The following is an 18,677-nucleotide window of genomic DNA, read 5'->3' on the forward strand; positions in this document are numbered from 1 at the left end:
CTGCATGCTACTGTCGACCTTTAAAGCAGGGGGATTAGGTTACAGCTGTTCTCATGACCAATTCACTTAAGTGAACTCTGAGTGCAAGGTTATAATAAATTAGTACACGTCAGCTTAAATTGTTAATCAAATCTAAATAAATGACAGGAGACTTAAGATTTGACTGGCAAAAATTTGAAGTATAAAAAAGCATAGAGTAGGTTGATGTTCTCATCAAGATTATGTTACCCTGGGACAAAATTTCAGAAATAACTTTATTGTCTGTTTCAAGTTTAAGCTTAGAACCAGGATTAGCTGCTTCTGGTTCTCAAACTTTTTCAGCGTGCGGCCCCCCTTGTGTACGGTGCATTCTTTCGCGGCCCCTTGAAAAAGAAAATTTATGACAAAAACAGTTCTAAAATGTAATATTTTAATTAAACAAAACATATTAAATTATAGTAGTGCTGTTGGTTAGTTGGCTTATTATATTTTAGGTTTAATTACACAGAATTCATGATAAATGAATGTATTTTATAAAATGTCATAAAACTGGGGCCAGTTTGAGAACCACTGTTCTAGACCTTTTTTCACTTACAGTATCTTCTTCCTCTGATTTTAGGGTTCAGTTATGGTTGGGGTTGGTTTAGGATTTTTACAAAAATGTTGTCCTTAGGTCAACACAATAAGTTGCCCTGAGGACATATCTCACTTAGCAAAATCAGGTCGAGCTAGTGTACCCTGATATGTACGCTGTTTTTACCATAAGGAAAAACTTTGCTATTGGCAGTGTAAAAATATGATAAATCATGCTTGTCTAAATAAATAATTACTAGGACTGTGAGAAAATTGTCATCAAATTAATTACTTGGAATGGTTATTAATAAATCACACTGAATGAAATAATTATCATTTAAAGACATTACATTATTCTGGTAGAAGAACGCATAGGATAGATATAAAAAATAAAGGTTTGAATCCCAGGAAACATATAGGCTAACATGTACTGAAAAATAGCTGTTCACCCAGAATGATTGTTTGCTATTTTTGTATTTTTATTTTCACTATATGGTTTCATTTGTTTTCACAAATAATTGCACTAAATTGATAGCCCTATTGTAGATTGATAACTCCAATTTTATTTTATTAATAATAATATGAATAATCCTGAATAAATGCATTAAAATAAGAAGAAAAAAAGTATTTCTAGTTTGATAATCTGAAAGCAGAATAATTAATTTACCTGACATGTGCATTGTCACCATGTGTGCTATCACCATTGTGTCTTTCACCTACTGGACCATTGTTTGGTATCCTGTTGGCTTGTGGACTCAGTTGGCAAATATATCCAACAATTAATGTTGATTCTAGCAGCACACAGTAGTGGTCAAAGCTTTTATGAGGTTTCCACAATAGTACAGCAATGCTGATATTTGACCAAGGTTGTACTTGGCTTTACTGTACTGCAGGATTATCTGCATCTTTATGGTCCACAATGAGCTGCAGAATCGGATTTTATTTTATTATTTTATTTATCTAACCTGATATTTGTACTGACAGTGTACATTTGATGAAGGGTTGACCTACTCTCCTTGTCTCTGTATTTAATTAAAACATCTCAATGTGAAGTTTGCGAGAATACAAGGAGCTTTTGGCTGCCGAGCTCTGTTCTCAAGATGGTGTGACTGCAAGTTGCCAAGAACTGTTAGGGGTTCAAATGCTCCTTTGTTCAGGTATAATTATGACTAATTAGAATAACCGGATTTCCCAGGAAGCATGTGCAACGCCTTTTTATTGGTCGTCTGCTTCCATTCGTTTCCAGAATGTTTCTAAAAATGGCCTGTGAGGCAGATGGTGTAATATAGCTAGGAGGTACTCTATCTTCTTTCAAACATTCAGGGAAGTTTAGGAATGATTGTTTTTGTATTGATTGAATAGTTGTTGGTTGTGTTGGTTGGTTTGTGCCACCTAGTGGCTGAACATATAATAGTTCCACATGTTTGTATTGCACTTGCATTTAGTAAATAATGTGTTAGTGGAGCTCTTTGGTCTCTTGTGTTCACAATTAGTTAACATAATCATTTACTTGAGCATAAGTAGCAGCAATATGTGTTGACCTGTGCTACTGCAATTTATGTCGCTCAATATTTAGGGGCCGGGGGGCTGTGTTAATACTGCTATTTTGGGGTTTTGGGAGTTCTGTAATGAATAAAGCTTTATTTTGATAAAGAATTTAATAAAGTTCTGTTGTCCTGAAGATATGTCATTAACTCATAATGCAATATTTGCCCCTGTTGACTGTCTGATGTGTTGTCTTGCTGGAATATTAATGACCAACCCTGGAGTCAAAATGCAATTATGTGAAGTTGTTAAATTGTTTTTAATTAAATTTTAGGATTTTAATTACGTTCAATAACAAATGCACGTCAGTGTTATATGGAGCCTTAGTCTACGAATCCTCTTCAGGCCGTTGGATCTGTAATACAATAATCCCAATTCAGTCATTAATATTTTAACAATATCTTTCCGTTAAAACAAGTCTATGCAAGCAAGTTTGTTTTGGGCCTTAGATCTTTAGAGGAGCCTTTAAACCTCTTTATGACACATTTACAGTATTAAACATCCTTTGTTATAAAAGTTAGTGTATTACTACAGTATATACTATTCACTCCCATGACACGCCTTAATTCTTGTTAATACTAATCAAACTGCCCTTCCCATATCAGCTTTTGCCAAGTCAGTGTGCATCCTGCAGCCCTGGGGCAGTGCGATAATGGCTAGGTAAGAGCAGGGCCGGGGGGCTGAGTGATAGTGTCGGATTTGCCGGAATATGAGCGAACCTGTGGGAAATTTGGCTTTGTTGCAGCTCCTCTGTAGATCTCTCCTCATTACTTTTCTTTCCGTGCCGCACAGTGTATGGAGTCTCATCTCTCCCCCTGTGTTCTCTTTCTTAAAAATGCCTTTCCCTTCTGTGGGAGATAAAATGCATATTTGTTAGGAGAGGAGTGTAGCAAGAAGTGTTGTATAATTTGTATTGTGTGAGGTCAGTACAGTCAGACTGCCAGGAATTTAATAGAGCTTCAATTCAGTAAATGGGTTAGCAACCTTTTCGATATGCAACAACATTGTTAATTTAATAATAATAATAATAATAATAATAATAATAATAATAATAATAATAATAGTAGTAATAATAGTAATAATAATAAAAATAATAATATAGTAATTATAAAACTACTACTACTACTACTAAAAATAATAAAAATAATAGTAATAGTAATAATAATAATAATAATAATAATAATAATAATAATAATAATAGTAATAATAATAATAATAATAATTCATTACATATAGCGCTTTTCTGCAGCACTCAAAGTGCTTTACATATGAAGGGGGATTCTTCTCCACCACCACCAATGTGCAACATCCACCTGGATGATGCGACGGCAGCCATATTGCCCCAGAAAACCCATCACATCCAAGCTTATTAGTGGAGAGGAGACGTCAATTAGTTTATGCCTACTCTTTTTCCAAAGACATCCTGGGATTTTTAATGCCCACAGAGAGTCAGGTCCTTGGTTTAACATCTCATCCATGGACGGCGCTTTTTGACAGTATAGTGTCACTGTCCCCATCTCTATACTTTGGGGTTAGGACCCACACAGACCACAGGGTGAGCACCCCCTGCTGGTCTCACTAACACCTTTAGCAGCAGCAACCTTGCTTTCCCAGGAGGTTTCCCATCCAAGTACTGACCAGGCTCAGCCATACTTAGCTTCAGTAGGAGAGAGAGACCCATGGTGAATTCACTGGCACTTAATATAAAATTACAAAAATTACTCATTTGTTATGAGTGGATTATTTTACATGTTTCCGTCACACTCAGTCTTAATATGCGGGAATGCATAGTTAGCCATGCCCACTTATTTACTTTCTGCAGAATACACGGAATAGAAAAATCTGTTACGTCTGACATTTAATTTCACGGTAATGCAATATACCATCATACTGCCCAGTAGAGATTGAATGATATTTGTTTTGTGGTATTTCCCCGATATTTAGGCTATTTATTTCCATTATAAGGTATCGGTTTTGTAAAATCGGTTTGACCAATAAATGCCACCATCTTGTGGCCGCATTAATCAACTTTATTTAACAGAAGAGCCATTAATGCACAGATGAGATGTGTTATAAATGCCTTATATCCAATTTATGCAGCTTGGCTAAGAAATAGAGACGAACTCACAGAATCACGTAGATCGATCCATCAAATCCTGTCGCAAATAAGAACATAGATTTACATGAATGAAACAGATATGAATGAATGCTTGTGGGAAATAAAACTGAATTAAATTCATTTTTCTGCTATTTATGCTCATCAATAGCCTTGTAAAATTACGTTTATGTTCACTTCCCGTGTTGAAGGCTGAAGCACAGCCACCACATGTAACGTTACACTTGTCAGTCTTTGCTGTACATGTAGCCTTATTATAATAGTAATTGTAACATTAACTAGCAAAACATTATTTCACTAAAACATTAATTATTACCTCTGTGAGCTATCAAAGATTAATTCATTTAATGCATAGATACAGCCATTTTATAAGCTATAACAACAAAATACTAATTATTCTGAAATTAAATACCAGTTCAAAATGCATTGATATATAAGCTGTTTTGTTTGTTACTTTCCTGCATTGTCCAATATATTATTTCAGTGATATTATTCATTAAATCAATATTATCCAGTGACCACCGAGTTATTCATCACAACTGACAAGTGACTTTCATGACCCACTTTATCCCACTATACGACCCACAAGTGGGGTCCTGATCACAGTTTGAAAACTCCTGATCTAGGAGAAACTTTTTAATGACAAAAGGCCCTGCAGACTTGCACCAACATTGGGCTCAACCGTCCATGCTTCATTTAGTTGTTTGTTCATGGTCTCCTACAAGATTTTTTCAGATTTTTTTATCTTTAATTGCATGTGGTTATGGGTTCTGCAAGCCTTCTCTATAGCACTCTTAAACAGCGGTGATCCATAGGCCCTCATTTCTATGTTGTCCCTTCCCTTCAACAGAACATACACATAAAAACATTGGCTGATGACATGGTAAGGTGTTTCTCTTTTATTTTGCGTGCCTTTTTTATTCTTGTCTCATTTTATTCTCATTCTCATCTTAACCACGACTGCAGGAGCTTTGTAAAGTGAAGTGATCGGAAAAGGGAGATCAAAGACAAAACGCAGAGCAAAATAGTTTTTCTATCACCTTTTCATCAGGTCTGTCATAATCAATCAGTCTAAATTGCACTTCAGGTCAGCACGCTGGAGTTCAAGTCGACACATGTCAACTTGATGCAATCATTTAAGATAAGTTGTCAGACCTTGTCTCCTGTTTGACTTTGGTCTCTCCTTGAACACTTCAGTTTTAACAGTGTTTCTCCTGATTCTTATAGTTGTCATTTGTTTCGATGTCATCCGTGAAAGCATGTTCCCTCCACATTTTCGATGACAAACTAACAGTGACTGGTGCATGATCTGTTTTTTACTCTTTCTAAGCCAGTAACCTGTGACTGAAACACTGGCAGAAGTCTCTTGCATTTCTCTCTAATTAAATATAAACCTTAATATGCTGTAGTCACGTCTTCCCATCTAATGTAGTTCAGAATGCTGTCTGTGATATTGTCTCTGTATTTAATATGATTGTAAATTGAATATGAACAAGTGGAAAGATGCCCCAGGTAATACCGCCCTTGTGCTTTTAATTGAGAGCATATGGACAGGTAACGTGACAAGTGTGCAGGTAAGGTAGATGTTAAGCTTTATGCTTTGAACTGAATTTTTAAACTTAAAAAACTAACAAAATCCAGATAATTTACTCACCACCATGTCATCCAAAATGTTGATGTCTTTCTTTGTTTAGTCGAGAAGAAATTATGTTTTTTGAAGAAAACAATCCAGGATTTTTCTCATTTTAATGGACTTTAATGGACCCCAACACGTAACATTAATGCAGTTTAAAATTGCAGTTTCAACGGAGTTTCGGCGGACTTTGAGCGATCCCAGACAGGCTAAGCGATTGTCATTTTTGACAAGAAAAAAAAAAGCAATTTTAAACCACAACTTCTCGTCTGTCTCCGGTCCTGTGGTGCGCCGGCGCGACCTAGTGCGGTGCGTCGTCACGTCAAGAGGTCACAGATGGCGTATGCGAAACTGCGCCCCAGTGTTTACAAGTGTGGAGAAAGAGGACCATTCCAACATTGTTGTATGTGGAATGATATTAATTAATGTTTTTGTGTCAGTTTATTGTTTAAAATGATCTGCAAATGTGCGTTTCATATATGTAACACGTGACCTTTCCACGTCATTACGCAATTACATGAGGTCACGCTTGCGCATCACAGGACTGGAGATAGACGAGAAGTTGTTTAAAAGTGCATATTTTTTATTTTTCTTGTCAAAAATGACAATCGTTTCGCTAGACAAGACACTTATGCCTCGTTTGGGATTGTTTAGAGTTCGTTGAAACTGCAATTTTAAATTGCATTAAAACTGTTACATATTGGGGTCCATTAAAGTCCATTAAAATTAGAAAAATCCTGGAATGTTTTCCTCAACAACGAAAGACATCAACATTTTGGATGACATGTTGGTGAGTAAATTATCTGGATTTTTTTAAGAAAATGGTACTAATCCTTTAAGTAACTACACAGAACTGTATCAGTTTTTTAGAAAGAGCACAGCATTTACATTCACATGTGCTGCTGTATTTATATGTTAATCCAGTTTAAAATTTGACCTGAGGTGTTACGCTTTAAGAATGTAGTGAGTTAAGTAAAAGATAAATGCTCTGATAAAGTACAGATAATTAAAAAAATTCTTGATTAAGCTAAATAATACTTGAGCACTTTACACCTCTGCATTTGACATGTTCGACAAGTTCTTTACTTTGTTCAACTGTGTTTCTCCAGCGTGACCGAATCACCAGTTTTCGAAAGCAAGGCACGAAGAAGGAGAAGCTCCTCATCCAGCACCCCACGGACCCTCTCTCCCCCCAGACAGAGCTGCCCGTGCCCCAGCCACTGTTTGACGACCGCTCATGGAACCTGTCAGAGAAAGAGATCATTGACCTATTTGAAAAGATGATGGTGAGTTTTTTTTTACTTGCTATGAAGAGTGAAGATCACATTTGCTATGAGCCCCAGGCACTGAATGACCTCAATGCCCTTTTTGACTGATTCACATTATCAGCGGTTGCATTTCATGCTAAGAGTATCCAGTTAGTCCAGTAAGCAACAGTGCCCTGGACTTGGCAAAGCAGGCTAAACACTGTGGCAAAACAAAATGTGACTGACTGCAAAACACTTTCAAGTGCCTATATAATTGGGTAAAACTGTAATTCCCAATATAATTGGATTATATTGAAAGAAAACTAAATGATTGAAAGTGTGACTTCTCTTCTTGTGTCTGCAGAAACTGTAAATGTAAAATGAGCTTCAATTTTCGCAGTTTCTCTGCCAACTGCTTTAGTCGAGCGTAGACTTTTATGCGTTACTTTACGCTTACTTCTGCGTGTGACGTTTATCTTTCACATGGGGAGACATGCGCACCAGTGGTGGCTCGTGACTGCCCTTCCGAGGAAGCGCTAATTCAAAATAAGTGTTCGGATTGTCATGTGTGTGGTTCCCTTTTCCAAAATTTTTGTCATGCGTGTGGAGAGATCCTGTGTGCATCACGTGTTTTGTCAAAATAAGTGCCTGCTGGAGACACGTCAAAACCGTTTATGATTAAAGAGACGCTCACGTTCCCTAAATACACGCAACACATTCCCTTAACAGTAAACTCTGATTACGCATGAGATTGTGCAAGTATCTGGCAGACGCGAGCGTCTCCCTTCAAGTTCAAGGCAGCAGGCACTTACTTTGGCATGACACGCGACGCACACACGATCCCCCAAAGCGCAGAACACATATTTTGAAATGAAGAGCCACACACATGACAAGCTACATACATGTTGTGACGAACTTCACATCATGCGCTTCAAAAAAAGAAGTCACGCTGGTTAAGGTGTTTACGCGAAATCGGGGTAATGAGCAAAAATGACCTGTGCCGGTCGGTTTTTGCTTATGCCGTTAATGGGCTTTCCCCGATAAAAGAAAACCGTTTTACACACTCACTAACACATTCTTTTTTTCACAAGAACATAGAATTGAAACGCACCCTCTGATGTTAACATAACAGGCACATAATGAAATGGCTAAACACAACCATTTTCCCTCGTGCCTTTTTGCTGTAGCTAACAAAGTCACATTCTCAATGCACAGGTCATCAAAGACGCAGTGTCTTTCTTCCCATCACGTCTGCTGTCAGTCATGAATGTGGAATGGGACGTGAGAGGTTTGCGCTCTCTGCTGACAGGTTGCATTAACCGAGCGTTGGCTCGGCTTGACACATGTTCCCATTCCCCCTCTGGGAGAGAATATGCATTAGCTATCTCACATTTATATGCATGGATCTCCTCACTAATTCTGTCATCAAGTGTGATATGTTGACAGCTGTCAATAGAGGATCCAGTAGAGAGGACAGAACTATAGTTACGAACAGTGAAAAGTGGCATAAAATTGTCTAAACAGTTTTATTATATTTGCAGTAAGGGCCGAATGCACCATTCAACTTTCTATTAAGTTCCTGCTCTGTTTATCCGTACAGAGACACACATATTTACTCTAATTCCCAACGGATAGAGTTTTTGCATTCCCTAGCTTTTTCTAATTGAACTATCAGTTGTTTTGGTCTAGGAAAGTCAAAATAAGAAAATCTAGACACAAACCAATAGGATTATTTCTCAGACAGGAACATGTTTGCTATGTATTAGTGTATTTTGGGTCAGAGCTTTTGTAACCTGGGTCTATCACAGCAGAAGTCTTGTCTGTAATTTTCATTAGACTGCTTCAGTCTTTGTGAGATTTGTTGTCTGTATACCAGCAGCTCTGCCAACTTTTACTGCACCTGAGCATAATGACTCTTCAGTGCATGTTAAATGTACTCTAAATGTACTTCTGGGTTTTACAGTGAGTTGTATATTCCATTAGGTAGATACTGTTCATACTGATAATCGACCTTCAAAAGATTTTGCAAAAGAGACATTTAAGTTGTGAAATGGACCTTTTAACAACCATGTTGTTTAACATCAGAATCAGACATCTTGAGAGAATGTCAGTGGGGTTAGTAAATATAGAGTGTGGATTTATAAGCCCATTTATAATAATGGTGTTGTATTTGAAAAAATTGCAAGAGATTTTCTTAGCTTTTTGAAAATCTAGCTAAAAACTAGACGGTGAAAAACTAGCTAAAAAGGTAAAATTATATAGTAGGCTTCTGATATGCTTTATTCTGCTAGTCAGTGTGATTTTATTTTTTTGTCAAGGACAAAAAAATTATGACCTTCCATGTTACTGTAGTCCAAATCAAAACCTAGTCGATAGTATTTTATGTCAAACAGACTGAAAATGTAGTCATATTGACTGAAAATTGTGTCCTTCATTGAAGACTTGAAATCAGATAAGAGCCTTCTTGCTTTATGTCAAATCTGATATGGATTATTATTAAACGTGCTGGCGCAACATATGAAGAGTTTGGTTCCAAAACAAAATAAATACATTTTGACTAATTTCTGTAAAAAAGTGACAAGATGAAAATGACTATTTTCTATTACAAACTTTCACAAAGAATTTTTAGGTTATAATAACATTAAAAATTCAAATTCATAATTAGATTTTCAAAGATTTATTATAAAAACTGATGATTTTTTTCAGCAAAATGCAATAAATCAATGACATTTTTTTTTCAAAATGCTATATATTTATTAAATCGATATATAAATGTGCATTCATCTTTGCCATGTTATATTCATTTAGTTGACTAGTGGTATACACTGATTAAAAAAATAAACATTTATGGCATTAATCAAAACACTTACTTTGTCATAATAGAACACTGTCATTGCTGCTGTCATCCTTGGGACGTCGTTGCTGAACTTTTTGGACAGCGATCATCTGAAATTTTTTTTGGTCCTGCTCGATTTTTGTTGGCTTCGAGTAAAATAATGAAAAGTTTTTCAATTTCATTATTTGATTTTTATGGCTTAGATTTCTTCCCCATCACAAGAAAACCACCACAGGTTTATCAATGCCATCAAAAGTATTATTTTGTTTTTGTTTGTTTGTTAATCACAAAGTACAAAGTAGATGAGAAAAACTAGGATTTTTATGTGTATTCAAAGCGCCGCTTTTATTGTTTACAATGCGTGGAATGGTGCGCTGTGATTTGATGAGCGAATTTATTGCATTCTGCAGAAAAGGAGGATTGCCGTTTGGTGCAGTTTGGAAAAAAGGGAGAAAAGATGACAGAATAACACAACGGATATTGGATTTTGTGTACAATTAAGAATTTACTTTCAGGGCTCAACACAAAGAATTTTTTATACTGGCCCCTCTGGGCCAGTGGTTCAGGTTTTCACTTGCCCTGCAAAAATTTTCACTGGCCCCCATTAAAAAAAAAAAGTTAGTTTTACATAATTAAAAATAATAATTCAAAACTTTAGTCAAATATAATTGTATACATATACAACAGACATGTACCTGTAAACTGACAGCAAACTGTGCAAAATATTGCATTGTTTCTTTCGCCGTGTTTTACCCAAGTAAAATGTCTGCTTCCAAGAAATTAAATAATATATTTGAAATATGATGAAAATATATTTCAGTGACTGAGGGTGAAGCACTGGCCCGATCGGGCAAGTGACAATACTTTTTACTTGCCCAAACGTCTCTTGCACTTGCCCCGGGCTACAGGGCAGTCCTTTATGTTGAGCCCTGACTTTTTAATACAGACCAGATCCAAAAATTTTTTTATAAATGTAGTATTTCCTCTCTAGACTTGGAATACAAAAAATGTGTGAAGATATATTTTTTAAAAACTCTACTTTGTTGCTTCACAGAAAGTACATTTTTCAATAATATTTTTTTTTATTTTGGGGTGTACAATTCATTTAACTTATAGTTTAATTGGGCTATAGTGTTCCTGTTTCTCTGTTGGAGTGACAGTATTATTAATTTGAATGCGCTAATACAAATTATAGCCGAATAGCACCACCTAATGCTTCTTTTTACCATGACTTTATGCTGTGCATTATATCAGTTTTTTACTGTCGGTAAAGGACAGGTTTAAGTCTTAAACAAGTTTTCTTTTCAACTGCGTTTTGTAAGTCAGATGGCGGACTGCTCGTCTAGTACTGAATCATGAGCACAGTGTTAGAGATCACCTTGGATTCTCAGACATTGTGGTCTATAATCACTTTGTTTTGTTCATTTGTCATGTTTTTGCAAGTCTTTCACCTGCAAGAAGCTCCTGGTTCTCCATATTTTCTCCTTGTGTTAGTAACTGCCTGTCACTCACATAACCTTTCAATTGCTGTTTTTCTTCTCACCATAGCGGAACATTAAACCTGGGCTTCAATTTGCTGCTTGGCAAGCAAGGCAGGTTTGCAGACTTGAAACATGTTGGATGAAATTGGCTTTTTTTTTACTGAAAGCATAATAATCATAATGAAACAATTGAGGGAAAAGCTTGGAAGAATTAGGTTTCTTTTCCATCAGCCACTGACAGTAAGATTATAGACCGGCAGTTAGTTGTTCACCATATAGGAAAGATTTATGGGCCACAAACCTATGTCCAACCTAATCTAAGAAGCTGTTAGAGATCTTTCATACTCATGTTTCACTCCTGCGTGCTTACGGTGCACATGGATATTGATTCACATCATCAGTGTTAAGGCTAAATTTGAGGTCATTCTTCAATATATAAACTTGAAAGTATTGACCGAATGCAAAAAAATGAGCCCCCCCTTGTACTTTAATGCTGCTGGGCATTTCACTCAGATTGCAGTGCAGTGCATATCTGAATGGAAGAAAAATAAGGGTTCGCTAATGTGGTCGATCATCAAAGGGCTCTGGTAAACAGAGGAGCTCTTGGACAAATGAAAGCTCTGTATCTTTGATGAAGAAGGTTAGCGGCCATGGCACTGAGAGCATATGATATCGCCTTAATGTTTGCACAAGAGAGACAGTATCGCAGTCCTTGCCATTGTGCATGCATACGCGCAGCTGGACCCAAGGCCTGATAAAAATGCACAGCGGTAAATCCTTTCATGAGCCGGGTGACGCCGTGTTAAGACACGGGTGAAGGCTCTTAACGCGCCTCTCGTGCTGAGAAACTGCACTGGCAGGATGTGACATGCCAGCTCCTCTGCTTTGGATCATCATTTAGTCAGCCAGAGTGGTTCCTTCAGCGCTATTAACATTCAGGCAGCAAGAGAGAGGCGCCTGGTCCGAAGAAGGACTCCAGGATTTATGGGGTCAGATTGTTACCCCTGCAGATGCAATCACCCCCTAACTGCTCCTCATCTCCCCTCTCCAAAGTGTTCTGGCGAAGTCTTTAGTCAACACACTCGTATGTTTTCTCTGTCTGCATTCGTATCACAGACATGGGGGATGTCCAACATAAATTTTTCTCCTGTTGCGTGTACTTTAGTTATTTACTAAATTTGGTGTGATGCGCTGAGATTTCAGAGCAGAACTATTGTCAGAATCCTCTTTCTCTTCTCCCAGATTATAGGAGAAATAGCTTCTCCATGAACTTTTGGCTTTATGTACGCCTTTGGACCCTTGTAAGTACATTTGCCTTATTTTGATGCATGGCACTTCGGCTAATAAATGCACTTTTAGAATTCTTTGGTCCATCCTTGTAACCCTTAGAGGAGTGCATCCATTTTAGCGAATTTCTCAGAACTCCACTGGAAAATAACCCAATTGACCAAGATCAAACATGAAAAATTATGCCTTTCTTCCTCTCCAGGAACTTGGCCCCTCTCCACAATAATTTAAAGTGAGAGATATATCTGCTGATTCCTGTTTCCCTGGCACCCCTCCTCAGTGCCGTAGGGGGATCATACTCTCATCCTGCACACACTAAATTTTCTCAATTTTAATAGACTGTATTAGGATAACTTTCTGAAGTTTCTTCGACACTGAGATGATACAGTTCTGACTGAATGTATGAAGCACCTGGACTTACGGTTTGAGATAAGAGAGGCATGAAGGGAGAAATGGCACATACTGAATGGCACTTATTTTTACCTTTGCATCTGTAGATCTGGCTGCCTTCTTAAAAGGATTCAATTACACCATCCATGGCCTTTGATTTAATAATTCCAGGCTTTGAGGACATAATTAATAATAATGGTTAAATTGTACTGAAGAGAGGAAACTGGATTGAGGAGCCAATTAAGATGCCACATCAACAGGACTCGCTGATTCATTAAAAGGCTTGCTTTTATTTTTGGGAGAGGAAAACGGCAGTGGCTTGATGGTTGAAACTATCAACTATGGAAGAAGAAATTCATTGTTGGATGCAATGTCGCATGTAGTAAAGCTTGGTCACAAAATTTTCACCAGTGGAAAGATGTTCAAGTACCTTTGAGACAAGCAACCCTCACTCTTTTCACTTTTAGTACTTTCAGGGACAGTTTTCCAGACAGGATTAGCAAGTGTGCCCAGACTCCCTTCTACAGTGTTTATCTGCAACTTGCTTCAGCACACCTACCTGGAAATTTCTTGTATCCTTAGTAAGACCTTAATTAGTTGCTTCTGGTGTGTTTGATTAGGGTTGGAGCTAAATTCTGCAGGACGACGGCCTTCCAGGACTAGGCCTTTGTTATATTAGGACATTTGTGGACATACCTTTTACAAGAAACATTACTGGTGTACATCTTTTTTTTAAGTTATTTTTTGGGACCTTTATTTGATAGACAGTATTTAAAGAGAGGGCAGGAAAGTATAGGGTGGAGAGAAGGGTATGGGATGAGCAAAGGACCTTGAGCCAGGATTCAAACTTGGGTCACCGGAAGTGTGTCTGCACCATGTGTCGGAGTACTGTCCACTACACCATCATCCTCAACCTACAAGTGTGCATCTTGGGACAATGACACTGATTAATGTTAGGATATGTCAGTGCAAGATGTTTTTAAATTAAGGTAGCTCAAACATGCATTTTAGTCTAGCCATGTCTGGAAAACCGCCATCCAATTTTTTTTCAAGTTTAATGGATATCTTTCTCATATGAAACAAAGGAGCAGTCTTGTTTTGTTCACCAGAGGGCAGCATGGCTCCATAGGAGCACTGCCCAAGAGCATTGCAGGAGAACTGTCTTTGTTGTGCATACAACATCTCCTTGACTTGTCATGGCATTTAGAAACATATATCAAGGCTTTATTACTAACCTAACATTGGTTCTACAGGACAACATCCTCATTGTGATCACGTATGTGCAGCCAGGACAGTTTTGATGTCATTGTCATTTAAAATGAAATATGTGTATATAAATGAGGCATTATGACACTGTTATGCATTGTGTTGGTAATTTTAAAGTTTAATGGGTAATGGGCTCTGGCCTGCACACTACACACAATTTCATGCTTTCCATATGCAATTCCGTATTCAAGTGCTTTTTTGTATCTCATACTTTTATTAAAGCCATTACCTTCATTGCTGTTATTATAGTTCATTTGTTTCTCATTTAGTTGGATAGCCTCTTCATTCACAGTATGTGTGTATGTGTTTGCAGGAGGACATGAACCTGAATGAGGAACGTAAAGCCCCCTTGCGTGGTAAGGACTTGAGCACCAAACGGGAGATGGTGGTCCAGTACATTTCTGCCACGGCAAAATCTGTAAGTTTATCGCATCTCTGGGGTGGGGTGTTTGAGAGACAGAGAGAGAGAAAGTGAGAGAGAGACAAATAAAGAGAGACGGAGAGGAGAGATTGGGGATGAACCACGCGACGAGACGCTATGGAATAATGAGCTTAACCTGATCTGCTTTCTGCCTCTCTTGCTTAAGCCCCAAATCTTTGATTGCTGCCTCCTTTAGTTCATTTTACAATTATTTGTTTTATTTATTTATTTTGTGTTTTTCTCACCTTTTTCCCTGGGTGCTTATCAGACCGCTTTTGTTGTATTGCACTTTCCAAAAGCTTCATATTGCCAGGGATCAAGTTTTCATTAGAATTTGGTACGCATCACTGTCTCTGCTCAGTAAGCTGCAACATGACTCTTTCATCACCATCAATGAATAAAGGCTGAAACGCCACCGCCTTACAGGGTAATCCTGGGCTTTTGGGCCACATTCTCTTCGTTCCCTTTATGAAGTAGGTCCTGCTGGGGTTAGACTCCATGTAAACTGATGGTGCAAACCTTTAGTTGCCAATTTGATTTAGATTCGGTCTCATTACGACTCCAAAACGATTGATGCATCTCAATATTTCAGCAACAATGTATAAATTATACTTTCTACTTAAAAGCCCCACTGAAATGTTTGCTCCGACCTGCCAATATAAAAAGTAGATGTAATAATAATAGACGTTTATTGTTGTTTTTAAAATAATGAAATTTACAGCATTGGAGCTACAGTATGTTATCTGGTATGAAAGCCACGATGTGTGCACTCTTTGTGCAGTTTTTGCATTATATCACATCACATGGCACTGAGCATGTGCTGTTTCAATAAACAGAATTATGAATAATAAATTTATAATTAGGATGTTATTTCTGTAGATCCATCTGTAATAATTTGCGGAAGAATTAATATCCTTACTTTAGATCCCATTGAATTCCTTTTTATTTACTAGTAGAGGTAAAGATGTTCCCCTCACTTACTCCAACGGCGATTTCTCAGGCCAGCCTTCGGCATCCGTTTTCATTAACTTTCCTTCCAGCTATGATAATTAACCCGCATTATTAATAATGATGATAATCAGAGATGATTAAATTCTGCAGCAGGCTCATTGTTGGTCCCTTGAGCTTGGCATACATTGTGAAATACGATTCACATATTAGTAATGTAATCTTTAAGATGTAAAGTACAGGGTACCGATATCTCTGTACCCCGTCGCCCCCTCAGCACCACCAGAGGCACTCACCAGCAGCATGTTGCGTGGAGGCTGTACACAGCGCTCTGACAGGAAAAGAGGTGGTTGGGAATGTGTATTCTGCATTCTAAGAAAGAGATGTGCTTTTATGTGATAAGAGATGTTTACCACAGGCACAACATACTTTTCTCTGTAATGCTTAGCTCTTGCACAGAGATCTCCTCCTCTCCTCTTTTAAATATTCAGCTCAAGATACTAGCCAGAAATAGCTACATCCAATTTTTGTGGGAGAAAAGCAAACGTTTAGGCTTTGCAAATTATATTTACAAAAGTCGTTGTCGATTAATACTGATTTATTGTAAGACAGTACTTTTTACAATGGCCTCGTACACACTGCAAAATTTCGGGAGTGACAACCGCATTTGAATGCGGGAGTGAATCCCCTAAATGTTCGTTACATGTCTGTACGGAACTAGTCTCACTCCTAAAATGTGATGATTGACACAGAGATAACCATAGCAACATTCTGCCGTCTTGCGTGCTTATCACTCACAGCTTTGACTAAAAAAATTTAACAGAGTTATGTTTCGCAATAAACCTCCATCTTGGCATTGTGTATTGTACGCATTTTTGAGGTTGTTCCACAGCGTGCTGTCTTGCGGTGTTGCCAGGTCCTCGTCTTTTTTGTACGTTCATACCGCTTTGGCGCATAACTGTTAAGGCTTTTTGCTCATGAAGCGATCAAGATTTTGGTGTTAATAAAGTGTGAAAGTGCCAGTCCCAATATTTTGATCTTTGAGGTAAAGCATTTTTTAAATTTCTTGTTATTATTAGATTTTTCTTGTTCTGTTTTTTTCGTGTAAGATCTGGCAACACTAGTCAGCAAACGCTCGTGCCTCTGTCATTTTCTGCACCGCGCATACAGAAGACTTTTTCTGGGCATTTATTTTTTCAGAAGAGAGACCTATCATGTTTATGATGCATGTTTAAACACTTTATTAACTATTAGTTGTTCAGTTCGGTTATGTACACACTATGCAGAGTTTCTGTAAATGCGGTTTATAACTACCTGCATTTTGCGGGAGTTATTCGATTGTAGAATGCGGTTGTCAGTGTCTTAGATTACTGAATTGTGTGTGAACAGTATTAAGCATTAAAAGGTGAACTGACAACCGAATTAATACACTGTAAAAAAAACTTTGCTACCTTAAAAATTTTTGTTAAATCAACTCAGATTTACAAGTCAACTGAGTTGAGTTGTCACAACTTATAAAATATAGTTGAGGAAAGTCAACTTAATTTTATAAGTTATAACAACTCACCTGTAGTTATAACAACTCATCTTTAGTCAAGATAAATAATAGTAAGTTGAAATGACTTGTATATCCGAGTTGATTCAACAAAAAATTTTAAGACAGCAAAGTATTTTTACATTGTATGCAGTGTGTACGGGACCATTAAGATGCTACTATTTCAAATGGAAATATGTTAATTCACTTTGCTAAAACTGTCTCATTTTGGGCGCCTTTTTCTTTAAAGCCAACACGAAATGGCATTACGACCCATTTTACTCAGTTATGTGATGTGTTCACAGTGAAACAGTATTTTTTACTGTCGAAATATAGTCTGGAAATAATCCTTTCCATTTAATAATTCAGATTGTAAAAAAGCTAGCCTTTATATACCAGAACAGTCAGTTGTTTGGAGGGAAGGGGTTAAAAAATAATAGGACTTAACATAAGCTGAAAAGGAAAGCTGTTTTTGAGACAGAGAAAGTTATTACATTTAATAAAATATTGTTAATACAATCATTTGAAAAATAGTAAACAGGGTCGAAATTTGATTTCCTGTTGCTTTAAATTAAGGATTGTCAACCATCCCTTATTTACTTTCTAGAATTTCACAGCTCTCGGATGCATGAGATCATGGTGGGACCTATTGGTGTTTCTGCACTTTGCTAACGTGTGATTTCTGCATTCTGTTTTTACCCTAAAGATCACAGTTTTTCTCTCTGAATCACTGCATGAATGAACTTCCTCTGTATGTCAACTAGCTACCATGTTTTTTAGTATCACTGAATGCTTATACACACACACTATTACGCACATGCAGAGAAAGTCACTCCTGCACTGTCTGTTTCAAACTGCACCGTCCAGGTCAATGTCCTTTCTTTGGTTGTAGAGTGGGAGTAATTAAGTGGTGGTCCGGTGGTGGAGGAGACCTGCAGTCTCTGCTCGAGCCACTGCAGGTGTAATTTAGCAAGGGTGAGCGAGGCCAAGAGCAGACAGCACAGAGACGGCCTCTGCACACCTCCGCATTAATAACCCAAACCAGTCTAAATAAAAGAAAGGAGAGCCGAGTCCATCCCTCTTAATCTGCCGCTGTCTCTTCGATTGTGCCGATCTGCCTACAGTAGATTGTGTTTCATCACACAGCTTTGCAGAGCAAATATTAGTGGGAAAACAAACCCATCCGATCTACTCCTGTTGCAGACCGCCTGTTTGTGCGCACCAGACTCCCACCGCTCCTGCCTGGCAGGAGTACAGTGTGATGAAATACAGGAAAACTGGATGAATAAAAAATTTTACACCAAAAAAGTCTGTCCTCTTTGATAGCTCCGTTGTTATCGCTCACGAGACAGAAGCGTATGGTTCTTTTGTTTCACATTTACTTTAATTGTTTACAGCCAACACCTTTTCACTTGAAACAC

General features: G+C 37.6%; 1 protein-coding gene across 10 annotated transcripts in view; it reads left to right on the plus strand.

Annotated features, from left to right (window-relative positions):
- diaph2 (diaphanous-related formin 2) overlaps positions 1 to 18,677 on the plus strand; it is a 510,829-nt gene that overhangs the window by 13,624 nt on the left and 478,528 nt on the right. For 9 of the 10 annotated variants that reach the window (XR_012357976.1, XM_073854348.1, XM_073854345.1 and 6 more), the window contains exons 3-5: positions 5,064 to 5,096; positions 6,956 to 7,132; positions 14,667 to 14,771. Coding sequence is in view for 9 of the 10 variants with exons in the window: in XM_073854348.1 (XP_073710449.1) it covers positions 5,064 to 5,096; positions 6,956 to 7,132; positions 14,667 to 14,771 (315 nt within the window). In the remaining variant the exon portion in view is untranslated. The remainder of the gene's footprint in view (positions 1 to 5,063; positions 5,097 to 6,955; positions 7,133 to 14,666; positions 14,772 to 18,677) is intronic. The other variant, XM_073854349.1, reaches the window with a different exon arrangement.

The sequence above is a fragment of the Misgurnus anguillicaudatus genome, chromosome 16 (assembly GCF_027580225.2).
Source record: "Misgurnus anguillicaudatus chromosome 16, ASM2758022v2, whole genome shotgun sequence".
Lineage (NCBI taxonomy): Eukaryota > Metazoa > Chordata > Actinopteri > Cypriniformes > Cobitidae > Misgurnus > Misgurnus anguillicaudatus.